Here is an 18,135-nt window from a genome sequence, read left to right as displayed (position 1 = left end):
AAGCCATTTAGAACGGAGACGAGGAAACACTTTTTCGCACAGAGTGGTGAGTCTGTGGAATTCTCTGCCTCAGAGGGCGGTGGAGGCAGGTTCTCTGGATGCTTTAAGGAGAGAGCTAGATAGGGCTCTTAAAAATAGCAGTGGGGAGAAGGCAGGAACTGATTTGGGATGATCAGCCATGATCACATTGAATGGTGGTGCTGGCTCAAAGGGCCAAATGGCCTACTGCACCTATTATCTATTGTTTGTTGAAGCACTTAATCTACAAACCTGCACGTCTTTAGATTCTGGGGCAGACGAGCTGACCTGGGCGCTATCTAAATGCCAGACTTTGTCCCACCTGCCCTCTCTTTTCCCCCCAGCACTCTATTGCAATCAGTCTGAAGAAGGGATACGAATCGAAACGTCCACTGTCCATCCCCTCCCCAGATTCTGTCTGACCCTTGCACTGCAGGGACAAAAAATCTCAATCTCTCCAGTCCTGGTAACATCTTTATAATTCCTGTTTGCACTGTCTCCAGTCGAATGACATCCTTATTTTATAACTATAAAACTCTTATCTTGGATGTGGGTGTATGTGTGTGTTTGTTTATTTCTTTATTTGTTTGTGTGTGATCACATCTATAGGGAGATTGCACGCAATCGAAGTCATGACCCGTGACCCGTACTGTTGCCACGCAATGCCAACTGGTGTACACGTGGTGAACTGCAGGTAAGCATTTACTATGGCTGGCAGCACAGCGGGCCCTTCTTCTAGCCCAGCATCCAGACTGGTTGCACACTCACGGACCCCGGGCCGTTTATCCCCGCGGCCGGGGGTCGGAGAAGGAGGAGGGGGTCGGGGGGGAGGAAGAGGTCGGGGTGCCGATGCAGCGCGGTTAGTGACTCTGGGTGGGCGGAGGGAGCAGACTGTCCCAAACTCTGCTGCAGCTGACGTTGCCTGGAGCCGCGGCCCTGCTCCACCCCGGCCCTGCTCCACCCCGACCCCGTGTGTGGGTGCTGCCGACCCACAGCCCCGTGACAGTGCGGCCCACAGAGGGAGACGGGGCGCAGGGCAGTCATGGCCGGGCAGCGCTGACCCTGGGGGGAGAGTGAGGGCTGTCCTGAGGGCTGTGCTCCTTCAGCCGCTTACACCTTGGTGCTCGGGTTCAGAGCAGACCTTCCCGCTTCCAATGACAGCACCCACAAATATTTATAGTGCAAAAAATGACAATTTTGGCAGTTTTTAACAGGTAAGAAAGTACGCGTTCCGTGTGTTAACAGTGTGTGCCGAGGCAGCCATGTCCTCCACATGGATTGAGCCAAAGATCCTATAGCGAAGCAAGATAGACCACTCCTTCTAAATGCAATGGGCTGACGTGTAGTACGCAACGGTGCGGAACGTAGGCCTTTTTTTCATCCATTTCAGTAACCCGACTCGCAGTGTAATCAACACTGAACTGCCAGCCCAAGAATCTGTTCAGCCCACAATGTCCATACTTGCCCTCTGGAAACCAGTCCATTCGGCCCACAACACCATGCTAGTGTTCCAGAAAGCCCCCCACTGGCCAGGAATATTGGAATTGGTGGAGAGGTGGAATATTGTATTTGGGGACCAACCCTCCCGTGTGAAGCTGGGACCCAACGGGTCCCACTTAGTCCAGTTGTTCTTTAAAACACTGCACTAATTCTTAAAGATAACATTTAATTTCAAAGGCTTTGCAGTTTTTTAAGTGCGATTTAAACTGCGGTTCCACCCCCTCTCTCCCCTGCTCTCTCTTCCATTTCTCTCTGTTCCCCTCTCTCTCATCCCCTCTCTAACCCCCTCACCTCCTCTACCCCTCCCTCTCTCCCCCCTCCCTCTCTCCCCCCCTCTCTCCCCCTCTCTCTCCCCCTCCCTCTCTTCCCCTCTCTCTCCCCCTCCCTCTCCCCCCCACTCACCCCCTCCCTCCCTCCCCCCCCCTCTCTCCCCCCCCCTCCCTCCCTCCCCCACCCCCTCTCCCCCTCCCTCTCTCCCCCTCCCTCTCTCCCCCCTCCCTCTCTCCCCCTCCCTCTCTCCCCCCCACCCTCTCTCCCACCCACCCTCTCTCCCCCCTCCCCTCTCTCCCCCCCTCCCCTCTCTCCCCCCTCCCCTCTCTCCCCCCCTCCCCTCTCCCCGTCTCTCCCTTCTCTTTCTCTCCCACTTCTCTCTGTCCCCCCTCTCTCTACCCCCTCTCCTCCCCCTCTCCTCCCCCTCTCTCTCCCTCTCTCTCCCTCTTGCTCTCTCTCTACCCTCTCTCAACCTCTCTCTACTCCCTCTCTCTCCCTCTTCCTCTTCCCCCTCTCCCTCTTCCCCCTCTCCCTCTTCCCCCTCTCCCTCTTCTCCCTCTTCCCCCTCTCCCTCTTCCCCCTCTCCCTCTTCCCCCTCTCCCTCTTCCCCCTCTCCCTCTTCCCCCTCTCCCTCTTCCCCCTCTCCCTCTTCCCCCTCTCCCTCTTCCCCCTCTCCCTCTTCCCCCTCTCCCTCTTCCCCCTCGCCCTCTTCCCCCTCGCCCTCTTCCCCCTCGCCCTCTTCCCTCCCGCCCTCTCTCTCCCGCCCTCTCTCTCCCGCCCTCTCTCTCCCGCCCTCTCTCTCCCGCCCTCTCTCTCCCGCCCTCTCTCTCTCCCGCCCTCTCTCTCTCCCGCCCTCGTCTCTCTCCCGCCCTCTCTCTCTCCCGCCCTCTCTCTCTCCCGCCCTCTCTCTCTCCCGCCCTCTCTCTCTCCGGTTCTCTCTCTCGCGCCCTCTCTCTCCCGCCCTCTCTCTCTCTTTCTCTCCCCCCCTCTCTCCCCCCCCCTCTCTCTCTCCCCCCCTCTCTCTCCCTCCCCCTCTCTCTCCCGCCCCCACTGCCCTCCTTTGAGCCCCATCCACCCCATCCACCCTCTCCCCCTCCCCACGTCTCTCCCCCCCTCTCCCCTTCCTTCCCCCTTCTTCCCCTCCCTTTACTCCCCTCTCCCACCCTCCCACCCCCCTTAGTGTGTGTGTGACGCCGCAGGCCGTCCCCCCCTCCGCATCCGCGCATTGAGGGGACGCGACCCAAAGGGTCCCATTTGGTCCAGTACTTCCTAAAGCAGAGTGACCAGAGCTGTGTGCACTACTCCAAATATGATCTTAACGATTTCATGACATGATATTCCAACTCCTGGACTCAGTATTCTGAAATATATAACTATTGTAAACAGTTACTGAATGTAAGAAAAAAAAGTATAATTGGGCTGTTAAGTCATAATTTATAGAGTCAGAAAGTCGTAGAGCTGGACAGCACCAAAACAGTCCCTTTGGCCCAACGTGACCAAGACCACCAATTTTCCTTACTAGCTGGTTCCATTTTCTTTTCCCACTTTTGTCCCATTTCCCTCCAAACCTTCCCTGTATATTTAGCTGCCTGAGAGCCTTGTTATAACTGTACCTGCCTCTACTGCTTCCCCAGGGAGCTCATTCCACAGACCCATCATCCTCTGTGTGAAAAATTGCTCCACCAATCCCCTTAAAACATTTTCCCTTTCACCTTAAGCCTCGGCCCAGTGCTTTTAGCCTCACTTACCCTGAGGAAATTACTGGGGGCGTTCAACTTATCAATGCCCCTTATGATTAATGAACCTCTGTCAGATGTAATGTGTGTGATGTTCGTAATTGGCTGCACAAAGTTTGCTGTATTTATTTGTCAGAAGAAAGTGAAAGATTATTTGAATATTGCTGCAAAATTAAAAGAGAGCATTTGGTTGAATATTGCAACCTGATCTTAATTTGTTCTAATATAACAGACTTCAAGATAGTCTTTACATGAGCCTCTTGCTCTACTTCATTTCAGTGAGTATCCATCTAAATGGAGGTGCAAATTAGTTGAGATAGTAACTCTTCCACAGGTTGAATGGTTGCACTTCCATTGTCGAAGGAGTTCAACATTTGTTCGGCATGGACCAAAGACCAGGATACTCCACTCTGTGAAAAAGCAATTAGTACGTAATGGGTAATTTTTCGCGGCATCTTGATTTGCTGCCTCGAGATTACCGTCATGGCGAGAGTCCAGTCGCTGCAATATATATATATATTTTAAATTTTCCTTTGCCATTTTTGGACTTTCCTGAATATAAAATAAAATCCCGTGTGATTGGAACTTTTGGTTGATTTAACAAAATGATAATCCATATTGGTTCCATAGATATTTACACCACTGTAATGCTGTAACAATTATATTTTTACTACTACAATACATTTACATACACTACTGTGCATCTTGAAAGCCAGTGGTCCTTTCGACAAACCAGACAAAAAAATATTACTGTTTTTTTAAAGAATATCTACGCTCCCTGAGTCTGTTCAGTGATATGACAATTCTGGTCGTTTTGCGCTTGGTGATTTCCTTCGGGTTGGAAAAGTGGATCAGTTGAGGAAACCTTGATCAAATGCGTTGGGCGATATTAAACACATTTCGGAACCAGCTTTAGTCTGATGTAACCGACCGCATCAACTGTATTCTGCTTTCCAATAGGAAATACACTCAGGGTGATTGGGGAAATTGTAAAAAAATATGCCGTATCAACAATGCCAACCATTTGCACGGGTTTGTAACTGAAGGTGAGGGGACAAAGGCAAGGTTGTGTTGAACTTCGTTAAAACATTGGTTTCATTAAAACACTGCACTGCTCTGCTCTATGATCTTTGGCATGGACTAATTGGATCATAGGGCTTGTTTCCATGCTGTATGACTCTTTGACCTCAGGAGCCGCCAAGGACCCAAAATGTATTTGGGGCGGCATAACGATGCCTAGACTGGAAACCCTCATCTTGTGAGCAGAAGCAGTAAAGAAGGAGGCTTGAGACTCGGGTATACCATCTTTGCAAGAGGCAGGGAGGGAGGAAGTGCAGTCCAGATATCTGTGGTCAGTATGTTTGCAGTGGATGTCAATCGGTAGTCTGTCCCCTGTGATGGAAAGAGAAATTAATAAAGGACGGGTAGTTCAAGGAGGAACAGGAGGGCTGGTAAAAGATGAAGGTACAAAGGGACTGGACATCTATGAGGCAATGGGAGCGTAGGAATGGCAAGATTGAACAGTTGACGGGTGTGTGGGGTGTTAGATATAGGTTGGAATGGATTGCACAAGGGGAAAAATGGAAATCGAGGTTGCATCTCTATATTAGTAAAACTCTCATCTTGTTTGTTTGTTTGTACCTATATTTGCACAAAAACAGTACGAAATAGTGCTAGAATATTTGGCCCACCTTACTCAGCATTGTACTGTGCTGCCTGAACAGATGAGTAAAAAAATACCTGGAGTTCCTTGTTTTTACTGCAGAATTGTTTTGTGAAAGGACCGATAATTAATTTCCCTCTTGAATTGTAATGGGATTCAGGGTAGTTACAAAACGGGTGGAGGGGAGGGGTGCAACTTTTAACACATTGTTTTAGCCAAAGCAATTAAACAGCCAGCAGCAGCAGGCACGGAAATGTTTTGCCCACAATTGTCGGCTTGAAATTGTCATTAAATGTGATGACAAAGAAACACAGAGAAGGAAATTGTGCACTTTTCGTGGCAGGAATTCTACAGCTATGCGTGGGGTATTCTGGACAGCTGATGCTTAAATGTGTTAAAACCAAGGCTATTAAATCCGAAGCAGAAAACTTGAGAGCAACATCTGTGTTAAAATTATTTGGCAAAATATTAGTAAGATTATTTGATGAAATGTGGGTGGTTCTGAAAAGAACCGTTGGATTTTCAGTTTCTATTGTTTGCACTCTCAGGATCTTTACATGGAGCTGGTGTATTGGCTCACCGCCTTTGTTCCTTCCGACACGGCGATCACGGAAAGGTGGAGCCCACAATGCTCCATTGTTGGCTGTAGAAAATGTGATAACAAGGGGATACAAACAATGAAAATAATCAGGACAACAATGAAACTAGTCGAATGACTCGGGCGGGGGAGGGATGGAAAGAGGGGGAATACAAGGGTCATTTGAAATTAGAGAAATCAATATTCCTATTGTTGGGTTGTATACTGCCCCATCGAAATATGAGGTGCTGTGCATCCAATTTGCATTTAGCCACACTGACTGTGAAGGAGGCCCAAGATAGAAAGGTCAGTATAGGAATGGGAAAAGGATGTAAAATGTTTGGCAACTGGGTATATATACTTTGAGGGGCCTAGTCACTCCCAAGTTAGTCTTTTATTTTTGCTAACATACCTTGAAAATCTATCTTGTATTCTTCTTAATCTTTTCTGCCGAAGATATCTCACACCGCTATTAAGCCCTCCTCTACATCACCTACAGTCACCTAGTGCTCCAGTGGCTGACTTGGTCCCAGCTGCCTGAACCTGACCATTCCTCCTTCCAACCTTTACTGTCCAGAGACTCCATACTTTTGGTCACCCAGCATTGCATCTTCCTACTGGTATTTCCTCTTACTCCAACAGAAAGCTGCATATCACTGTCTCACCAACCAGACGTCCCTTTTCCGTCAAACAACAAACTCCATCCAATATTTCTACGCTTCTGTTTAATACCATCAACAGTCTGCACTTTGTAACTTCAGCTCGTGGAGCAGTCCTGCCCTTTTCCATAACGATGTTTACACAAAAATAACTATGGTCACTCGACCCAAAGTGTCTCCCCACTGACACCTGTCACTTGCCCTACTTCACAAGCATAGGTAAACTTTAGATGGATATGGGCCAAAAATGGTCAAATGGGACTATCGTCGTTGGAGCAGTTCCCTACTACACGGCCTTCCATTGCTCACAGACGGGCAGTTGAGACAGAGACTATAACAGCATTTTCAAGACATTTGGACAAGTACAGAGAGGAATGTTTTAATGGAATATCGACCAAAGCGGGTAGATGGGATGGGTGTAAATGGGGTATCTTGTTTGGCATAAGCAAGTGGGGCTGAATGACTGGTTTCTATGCTACTCTGATTCTATGACCTGTTGAACAAGTATGAGATGACAGAACAAAATGGGGGCAAGAGGAGACAAGTTGACGTTATAGGAGTAGAATTAGGCCATTTGGCCCATCAAGTCCACTCCGCCATTCAATCATGGCTGATATATGCCTCCGAATCCCAATTTCCTGCCTTCTCCTCATAATCCTTGACACCCATTCTAATCAAGAATTTGTCTATTTCTGTCTTAAAAATATCCACTGACTTGACTTCCCCAGCTATCAGTGGCAATGAGTTCCACGTGTTAAATAGTCTCGGACTAAAAAAGTTCCTCCTCGCCTCATTTCTAAAAGTGCGCCCCTTAATGCTGAGGCTGTGACCTCTGGTTCTTGACTCTCCCACTAGTGGAAACATGCATTCCACATGCACTCTATGTCAATCATAATTTTGTTAAGTTTCAATGAGGTCCCTCCCCCCTCAACCTTCTAAACTCATGCGAGTACAGGCCCAATGCTGTCAAACGCTCATCATATGATAACCCACTCATTCCTGGAATCATTCTTGTAAACCTCCTCTGGATCCTCACCAGAGCCAGCACATCCTTCCTCAGATACGGGGCCCATATTTGCTCACCACTCGACCCCTCATGTCTACCATAGCATTTACTATTGTCATGGATGATCTACCCTGAAACTCATCTCCTCTTCCATGCCTTTAATTCCTTGATTTACTTAAGTTAAGAAAAATCTCCGGGTTCTTCAAATACCCTTGCCTCCACCACCTGCTAGGGGGAGAAAGTTCCAGAGATTCAACACTGCATTAAAAAAATGTCATCCGGCCATCCTCTACACAGATGTAGGTTGACACGCTAATACAATGCATTATCATTGTACCTAATCCCGAGGAAACAGGTTTAAATCAATTGTGCATTTACAGTTCCTTGATGGTCCACTAAACAACTTGATTTAATTGGATGTGCAAAATGGAACCTGAAATAAAATCAGATACCGCTAGAAATACTCAGCGGGACAGATGACGTCGAAGAAAGAGAAAGTGTCAACTTCTCGGATTGATACCATATGCTAATTAGGGATAGATAAGAGTTGGATTTCCATTGGCTGAAATTTACAAACGTTTCTAGATTTGTCTGCTATAGAAAGCCAATCAGAAACAAAGGGGAATCAATTGACCAATGAAAAACGGTTCGATCTTCTGTCCACGACGAAGCTATAAAAGAACCTGCGACCGTTGTTTCGGAATCATTTGGTTTCTGTGGAGTAGAGCGAAGATGTCAGGAAGAGGTAAAACTGGTGGGAAAGTTCGCGCCAAAACAAAGACCCGTTCCTCTCGAGCTGGTTTGCAATTCCCTGTTGGACGAATCCATCGATTGTTACGAAAAGGTCACTATGCTGAGCGCATTGGTGCTGGCGCTCCGGTTTATTTAGCGGCGGTGCTCGAGTACCTGACAGCGGAGATTTTGGAACTGGCGGGAAACGCGGCCCGCGACAACAAGAAGACCAGGATCATCCCCCGCCACCTACAGCTCGCCGTCCGCAACGATGAGGAGCTCAACAAACTGTTGGGTGGGGTCACCATTGCCCAGGGTGGGGTTTTGCCCAACATCCAGGCTGTGCTGCTGCCGAAGAAAACCGGTCATCAGAGCAAAGTTTATGTCTAAATGACATCAACATAACTCAACCGAACACAAAAGGCTCTTTTAAGAGCCATTAAACCTATCCCGAAAGAGTTTTACTCGGGTGTAATATATTTTAATAGAAATTTTAGTTTAGTTTATGTAGCATGGAAACGCCCTATGTCCGACCGTATCTAGGCCGACTAAAGGTCAACCGTGTCCAACTTTGTCATCAACTCCATACTCATTTAGGTAATTTGAAGTGCGTATAATTTACAAATCCACACGCCTTTCTGATGTGCGGGAAGACGGTTGATTTTACATTGTCAAATGGAAAATGTGCGAAGTCCACACAGGCAGCACCCGGAATCAGGATCGAACCAGTGTCTGAAGATCATAGAGCGGATCTTTGATCTATGATCTTTATTCCGCTCTGTGATCTTTGCTGGAATCCATCGTGCAGCCTGTCAACACGTCTTTTTGCGTATGACGTGCACAGCCTAGTAAGACAACTTGTTCTGTTTGGACTTGTTTGTGCACACCAGGTCAATCAACCTTTATTGTCATCTTGCAAAGCAACAGTTGTACAGTGCAAAATGAGACGACGTTTCCCAGGGAATACCGGAGCATCGCACATGAAATTTAAAAACATTTCACACATAAAACAATAAAAACAATCCAGTCCCTGATGAAACAGTATAAATAGTTAAAAGCAGGTAAAACATTAAAATACAGTAAAACCAGTCATTAAAATGTCCAGGGCAGCTGTTTTGAATGGCCAGTGCAAGAGTTATTAAAATCTCAGTTCAAACCCGCAGAATCAGGTGACTGAGTACAGAGTGACTGTTTAGCAGCCTAACAGCCTGTGGCAGGAAGCTGTTTTACAGTCTTGTAGTCTGGGCTTTGATGCTATGGTATCTCTTGCCTGATGGCAGGAGATCCGGGTGTGTGTGGAGGGGGTGCAGTTTGTCCTTAGCTATTCTCAGAGCTTTTTTCAGACAGCGACTGGAACAGTTCTTGTACCGAGGGTAGGGAGACGCCAATGATCCTCTCTGCTCCCCTCACTACCAAAGATCTTATAGCAGAGCATATGATCTTTGCTCACTACCCTCTGCAGAGCCTTCCTGTCTGAGCAGTTGCAGTTGGAGTACCACGTGTTTATGTAGTACGCGAGTACAGACTCCACCGTGCCCCTGTAGAAAGTCCTGAGTATGTTGGTGGGGAGTGAGGCCTGTTTGAGTTTCCTCAGGAAGTGCAGTCGCTGATGTGCCCGTTTGACAATCCCAGTGTTGTTCCTGGACCAGGTGAGACTGTCTGTAATTTGCACTCCGACAGGTTGATTGCGTTCGTCGAAACAGGATGGACCACGTGAAGTTTGCAATCTCCCATCCAGTTAACATGTTATTTGTTAATTTTCTGTGCATATAAGACGAATATTTTTGTTAATTAAATGAATTCATTACGTTGAAAGGAGTGTAGACAAGATGTACATGGATGTTGCCAGATCGTAAGGGTCTGAGCCAAAGATCCTAGAGGAGCAAGATAGACCACTCCTCCGAAATCCAATGGACTGACGTGTAATACGCCATTTGTTTAAGCCAAACACGACTATGTATGCCTCCCGCTGTGTAATCCAAAGCGAAGATCCTCTAGTATCTTATAGCGGGGACGGACTCCACAGTTATACAATCTGCGCTTATATCAGGTCGCAGGGAAGAGCAAAGATGCTCTGCTCTATAATCTTTGGTCTGAGCTATAAGGAGAGATTGGGCAGGCTAGGACTTTATTTCTTGGAGCACAGGAGGTGATTTTATGGAGGTGTACAAGATCATGGTGGGAATATTACGGTAGATGCACTGCATTTTACCCAGAATAGGACAATCAATAACCATGGGACAAATGTTTAAGGTGAGAGGGGATTGGCACAATATGCACCTGGGAGGCAACTTTTTGACACAGAGCATATGGGTATATGGAACACGCTGCCAGAGGAAGTTGAAGGAGATACGAGAACAACATGATTGCAATCTGGAGCTCACTGACTGAGGCTGTGATGGACACAGAGACTCTCAGGAAATTTAAGCAAGACGGCTCTTAGCGAGCGGCAGTGAGTGAGCGGCCTTGTGAGGGAAGTGCCCTGTGAGAAAAGTGTGAGTCTTTGGCTCGAGAGTCTTCGGCGAGGAGGCTGAGGAGAGGAGAGGAAAGAAGGAGATGTCAGGCAAGCTGATTCAGTGCGATGCTTGCAGTATGTGGGAGGTCAAGGACACCGCTGGTGCCTCTGGCTGCTACAAATGCGAGAAGTGCATCCAGGTAGAGCTCCTGAAGGGCCGTGTTGGGGAACTGGAGAAGCAAGTGGATGACCTCCGGTTCGTCCGAGAAACGGGGTCGTTCCTCGACAAGTCCTACAGTACGATTGTTACACCTAAGGTACTGGAAGAGAGAAGGTGGGAGACAGTGAGAACGGGAGGGAGGCATGGAATGCCAACGTCCCCGGGTGTTGTACCTCTTGTGAACAGGTTCACCCACTTAGAAGCTGTCGGGACAGAAGAGGTGTTTACACTGGGCGGCGGACTGGCTTGTGATGCGAATAGGGCTGTTGAGCCAAAACCAAAAAGGCCTAAGGCAGGCAATGCCATTGTAGTGGGAGACTCCATTGTGAGAGGTACGGACAGGGGTTTCTGCGGCAACAGAAGGGATGTGAGGATGGTGTGCTGCCTTCCTGGTGCCAGGATCCAGGATGTCACGGACAGAGTGAAGAAAATCCTCAAGGGCGAAGGTGAACATCCGGAAGTGGTAGTGCATGTCGGCACAAACAACGTCGGAAAGAAGGGGATGAATATTCTGCAGCGTGACTTCAGAGAGCTCAGAAAAATGCTGAAAAGCAGGACCTCCAGGGTTGTTATCTCCGGTTTGCTTCCAGTTCCTCGTGCTGGCGAGAGCAGGAACAGGGAGTTACGGGACCTGAACGTGTGGCTGAGGAACTGGTGCACGGGGCAGGGATTTAGATTCTTAGATCACTGGGATCTGTTTTGGGGTAAGGGGGAAATGTACAAAATGGACGGATTGCATCTTAACAGGTGTGGGACCAGCATTCTGGCAGGCAGGTTTGCCACTGCTACACGGGTGGTTTTAAACTGAATAAGGGGGGTGGGGTGTCGAATGGGATAGTGGAGGATGGAGTTAAAGGGAAAGGGTTTCTTAAATGTGTGAGCGTAGAGACAGGGGTGTAAAATGAGGGTAAAAGCAATAGGTAGCAAGGTGCAAAGTAAAAGTGGCAGGCAGACAAAACCAGGGCAAAAATCAAAAAGGGCCACTTTTCAACATAATTGTATAAGGGGTAAGAGCGTTGTAAAAACAAGCCTGAAGGCTTTGTGTCTCAATGCAAGGAGCATTCGTAATAAGGTGGATGAGTTGAACGTGCAGATAGCCATTAATGACTATGATATAGTTGGGATCACGGAGACATGGCTCCAGGGTGACCAAGGCTGGGAGCTGAACATCCAGGGTTATTCAATATTCAGGAGGGATAGAGAGAAAGGAAAAGGAGGTGGGGTAGCGTTGCTGATTAGAGAGGAGATTAACGCAATGGAAAGGAAGGACATTAGTTTGGAGGATGTGGAATCGGTATGGGTAGAGCTGCGAAACACTAAGGGGCAGAAAATGCTGGTGGGTGTTGTGTACAGGCCACCTAACAGTAGTAGTGAAGTTGGAGATGGTATCAAACAAGAAATTAGAAATGCGTGCGACAAAGGCAAAACCGTTATAATGGGTGACTTCAATCTACATATAGATTGGGTGAATCAAATTGGCAGGGGTGCTGAGGAAGAGGATTTCTTGGAATGTATGCGGGATAGTTATCTAAATCAACATGTAGAGGAACCAACGAGAGAGCAGGCTATTTTAGACTGGGTATTGAGTAATGAGGAAGGGTTAGTTAGCAGTCTTGTTGTACGTGCCCCCTTGGGCAAGAGTGACCATAATATGGTTGAGTTCTTCATTAGGATGGAGATTGACATTGTTAATTCAGAAACAATGGTTCTGAACTTAAAGAAAGGTAACTTTGAGGGTATGAGACGTGAATTGGCCAAGATTGACTGGCAATTAATTCTAAAAGGGTTGACGGTGGATATGCAATGGAAGACATTTAAAGACTGCATGGATGAACTACAAAAATTGTTCATCCCAGTTTGGCAAAAGAATAAATCAGGGAAGGTAGTACATCCGTGGATAACAAGGGAAATCAGGGATAGTATCAAAGCGAAGGATGATGCGTACAAATTAGCCAGAAAAAGCAGCATACCGGAGGACTGGGAGAAATTCAGAGACCAGCAGAGGAGGACAAAGGGCTTAATTAGGAAAGGAAAAATAGATTATGAAAGAAAACTGGCAGGGAACATAAAAACTGACTGCAAAAGCTTTTATAGATATGTGAAAAGAAAGAGATTAGTTAAAACAAATGTAGGTCCCTTGCAGTCAGAAACAGGTGAGTTGATCATGGGGAACCAGGATATGGCGGACCAATTGAATAACTACTTTGGTTCCGTCTTCACTAAGGAAGACATAAATAATATGCCGGAAATAGCAGGGGACCGCGGGTCAAAGGAGTTGGAGGAATTGAGTGAAATCCAGGTTAGCCGGGAAGTGGTGTTGGGTAAATTGAATGGATTAAAGGCCGATAAATCCCCAGGGCCAGATAGGCTGCATCCCAGAGTACTTAAGGAAGTAGCTCCAGAAATAGTGGATGCATTAGTAATATTCTTTCAAAACTCTTTAGATTCTGGAGTAGTTCCTGAGGATTGGCGGGTAGCAAACGTAACCCCACTTTTTAAGAAGGGAGGGAGAGAGAAAACGGGGAATTACAGACCAGTTAGTCTAACATCGGTAGTGGGGAAACTGCTAGAGTCAGTTATTAAAGATGGGATAGCAGCACATTTGGAAAGTGGTGAAATCATTGGACAAAGTCAGCATGGATTTACAAAAGGTAAATCATGTCTGACGAATCTTATAGAATTTTTCGAGGATGTAACTAGTAGCGTGGATAGGGGAGAACCAGTGGATGTGGTGTATCTGGACTTCCAGAAGGCTTTCGACAAGGTCCCACATAAGAGATTAGTATACAAACTTAAAGCACACGGCATTGGTGGTTCAGTATTGGTGTGGATAGAGAACTGGCTGGCAAACAGGAAGCAAAGAGTAGGAGTAAACGGGTCCTTTTCACAATGGCAGGCAGTGACTAGTGGGGTACCGCAAGGCTCAGTGCTGGGACCCCAGCTATTTACAATATATATTAATGATCTGGATGAGGGAATTGAAGGCAATATCTCCAAGTTTGCGGATGACACTAAGCTGGGGGGCAATGTTAGCTGTGAGGAGGATGCTAGGAGACTGCAAGGTGATTTGGATAGGCTGGGTGAGTGGGCAAATGTTTGGCAGATGCAGTATAATGTGGATAAATGTGAGGTTATCCATTTTGGTGGCAAAAACAGGAAAGCAGACTATTATCAAAATGGTGGCCAACTAGGAAAAGGGGAGATGCAGCGAGACCTGGGTGTCATGGTACACCAGTCATTGAAAGTAGGCATGCAGGTGCAGCAGGCAGTGAAGAAAGCGAATGGTATGTTAGCTTTCATAGCAAAAGGATTTGAGTATAGGAGCAGGGAGGTTCTACTGCAGTTGTACAGGGTCTTGGTGAGACCACACCTGGAGTATTGCGTACAGTTTTGGTCTCCAAATCTGGGGAAGGACATTATTGCCATAGAGGGAGTGCAGAGAAGGTTCACCAGACTGATTCCTGGGATGTCAGGACTGTCTTATGAAGAAAGACTGGATAGACTTGGTTTATACTCTCTAGAATTTAGGAGATTGAGAGGGGATCTTATAGAAACTTATAAAATTCTTAAGGGGTTGGACAGGCTAGATGCAGGAAGTTTGCTCCCGATGTTGGGGAAGTCCAGGACAAGGGGTCACAGCTTAAGGATAAGGGGGAAATCCTTTAGATGAGAATAACTTTTTTCACACAGAGAGTGGTGAATCTCTGGAACTCTCTGCCACAGAGGGTAGTCGAGGCCAGTTCATTGGCTATATTTAAGAGGGAGTTAGATGTGGCCCTTGTGGCTAAGGGGATCAGAGGGTATGGAGAGAAGGCAGGTACGGGATACTGAGTTGGATGATCAGCCATGATCATATTGAATGGCGGTGCAGGCTCGAAGGGCCGAATGGCCTACTCCTGCACCTAATTTCTATGTTTCTATGAAATAGAAGGTAGACAAAAATGCTGGAGAAACTCAGTGGGTGTGGCAGCATCTATGGAGCAAAGGAAATATGCAACGTTTCGGGTCGAATCCCTTCTTCAGACTTTGGAAATAGACAAGCTTTCTGTACCCTGGCTCCATCTGCAGATCCACCCACATTCCTGACCCTTGGTGTTCGACTCCGATCACACACCATGCTTGCACTCGGGATCACCTGGCTCACATAATGACTGAGCCGGATGTTGGACTATCAGGATCACCAAACAAATGGTGTCATCAGTGTTTGATGGACTGACTATTTTGAGGTCAATTAGTCTGTTTCCATTATTTCCTTGTTTACACATATCCTTGGTTCTCCTAAATCTTTACAATCTATCTGTAGAAACAATTGCAGAGATCATATTTTAAATTGATAATTGAAATTTTAAAGGAATATTCTTTGGGTAAATTATTAACATTAGTTTGCCAGGATGTTCCATTAAACATACAATGTCAGAAGATGGTGTGCATATGCTGGATGAGATCCTGCTGCAGGGGTTGAATTTTACCATGATCACCAGCAATACCAAGTATTTTTCAATAACAAACAAGAAATGTTGATGCTCAAATGGATCTGAACATCAAGCAAAGAAGATGCAGCACACAGTTGAGATGTTCAATAGTATTGTAAGCGGTTTTGAGTGCAGAAACAAAGATGTCTTCCTGCAGTGACATGGGACATTGGTAAAACCATATCTTTATTGTATGTAAAGCTGGACTACTATTCTAAAAGGTTTTAGGTCAAGGTTTCAAGGTCAGTTTATTGTTACATGTACCGATTAAGGTACAGTGATTTTTGAGTTACCTTACTGCCATACTAAGTAAAAAGCAACAAGACACACAACCCCAGGGAAGTTAACATAAACATCCATCACAGTGGATTCCACATTCCTCACTGTGATGGAAGGCAATAACGTTCCATCTTCTTCCTCGTCAGTCGGGGCAGTCAAACCATCCGCAGTCGGGGCGATCAAAGCCCCGCAGCCGACGATCGAAACTCCCGCGTCGGGGCAGTTGAAACTCTCTCCGCGGCATGGAACTCCCAAATCGGCCTCTTCGCCAGACCCAAAGAAACTTGGGCGCGCGCACTGTTGAATGCACCGGGCCAAATTGATGTCCTTGGGCATGGTGGTGAGCCACTTGGCTTGGATGGTTCACAGGTTGGTGTCCTGTGTCACAGGGTGTTGTGGTAAAAGCAGCACAAACATCAGGGTAGCAGTGTGCTACATACAGCAAATTACCTACTTGCCAATTTTCCTTCAAAGTCACGTTCCATGCCAATAACTTAACCAGACTTTGTCCATTTATGATATTGCAGTTCCTTGGCTTTTCTTAACATTTTTCTTTTTAGTCTCTTGCAAACTTTATGGCGTGGGAGATTGCAACCTTCACGTTTCAATGAATGCAATCAACCTGGCTTGCACAATCAAAGAGAACAAGTTGCCCTACAAATTTAGGCTGTGCACGCCCTACGCAAGAAGAAGAAGCCAACTTTATATGCTCTTTGTGTATGATTTACGTTTGTGTGTGTTTATCTTTCATCCTGCTTCAAGATTTCATTTGTACCTGTATGCCAACAATAAACTTGATTTGACTTTAATTAAACAACATTATAATCACCTGGACTTCCACAGTATACAGAGGCGGTCACTTAATCGTATGGATACAGCTAATCAACAGTTGAAGAGAAGTTAAATGCAAATAATTAGCTGCAGCCATTTTAATGTTGCCAGCTGAGCCATTCGTTTAAATGTTGGTGACCTTGTTGAGGGTTATCTCATTGTATTGAATAAAATTATTTAATGTATTTAATTATTTAAATAAAAAACAAGTAAAATTGAACGATGATGTTACACTTCAAGATTTTGTAACAAGGAAACGCAATGTATTCAGAATTGTATAATACAATGCTAAATTTAGCTCACAAGATAGCAGAAAAAAAATCCTCGTCAATCAAATATTCAGATTGAAATTGCCCCAATAAACAATCTTTAGGATATTTTAAGGTCATTTAATATCATAAAAAATTCAGAAATTGACGGTTTCATTTACAGGTTTGAAATTTCAAAGCAGCCAACGGCTAACAGTAAACCGTTTGTTGAGTAACCGGACATCTCATTTGCGTGGACGGATCGAAATATACTTGAAAACAAAGATCATGACATTGCTGAAAACTGCAGTGTCGCAGCCAAGGAGAAAGCTGTGTCCTTGCCACATTTCAAGCAATGAGATTAAAGGATGCCGATGACGACTGTTTGGATGCTCCAACGGGACCGCGCTTATTTATAGCAAATGCATGCAATTTGTTTTGATGGCATTGGGGCAGTAACGGTTCAAATACAGATTTTGCGGGACGTTTGAAAATGCAAATATTACAGTGGCTACAGATGGTGATTATGAATTAACCGATGCAATTTGCATAAAGTTCCTCCCCATATTTTGATAAACGAGTTAATTCAGAAACCCACCAGTCAACGTTTGCATTTGCATCCATTGCATTTCCGCACAGATTGGAAGGAAAGGTGGATTCCACAGCTGGTAAAATGGCGATGCAATAATCACAGACGAGAACGTAGACTTTCGCCCAACTGCTTTCGTGTGAAAGCTGAATGAATTTACTGAATTTCGTAAATGCATTCAGCTTAGATATGATGTAAGATATCCACAGATCTACGCTCGAAATACAATCCAAGATATTCACAAATTACTTTAATTTGAATGGAAAGGAAAGTATTTACTCATGTATTATTAGAAATTAAAAAAAACAATAATTTTGAATTAAAGAGAATAAATATAAATAAACATTATAATCACAGGACAAAGAGCCCTCAATAAAATTATTGTGCAGTAAATGTACCCGGCAACATCACTATATGTTGTATCTTTGTGCTTATTTTGAGAGGAAACATTTATTCTGCCTTTGTAAAATACATAATAGAAATAGATATGTAATTGCAATAAAAGGATTCCGTTTTCAAGAAGACTTAAATAAAATTATATTTTTGATAAAATGGTGTATCTATTTTTCGCAGGTGGAATGGTTTAAATTGCCTATGAATCCGTAAATTCGTGTGATAGGAGCAGAATTATACCATTCAGCCCATCGTCTACACCGCCATTCAACCATGGCAGATCTGTCTTTATCTCTCAACCACATTCTTCTGCCTTTTTCCCCATAACCCCAACACCAGTACTAACCACGAATCTATAAATCTCTGCCTAACAACATCCATTGACATGCCTCCACAGCCTCCTGTGGCAATGAATTTCACAGATTCACCACCCTTGGACTAAATACATTACTCCTCATCTTCCTAAAGGTACGTCCTTTTATTCTGA

General features: G+C 45.7%; 1 protein-coding gene across 1 annotated transcript; it reads left to right on the top strand.

The window, feature by feature from the left end:
* Positions 1-8,161: 8,161 nt before the first annotated feature.
* Positions 8,162-8,551, top strand: LOC116989713 (histone H2A-like). The gene has a single exon (XM_033047310.1). It carries the CDS (start codon positions 8,162-8,164, stop codon positions 8,549-8,551), a length of 390 nt encoding a protein of 129 aa, XP_032903201.1.
* The last annotated feature ends 9,584 nt before the right edge of the window (positions 8,552-18,135 follow it).

The sequence above is a fragment of the Amblyraja radiata genome, chromosome 29, assembly GCF_010909765.2.
Source record: "Amblyraja radiata isolate CabotCenter1 chromosome 29, sAmbRad1.1.pri, whole genome shotgun sequence".
Classification (NCBI taxonomy): Eukaryota; Metazoa; Chordata; class Chondrichthyes; order Rajiformes; family Rajidae; genus Amblyraja; species Amblyraja radiata.
The sequence above is the reverse complement of the archived record's forward strand: the minus strand, read 5'-3'. Positions and strand labels throughout refer to the sequence as shown.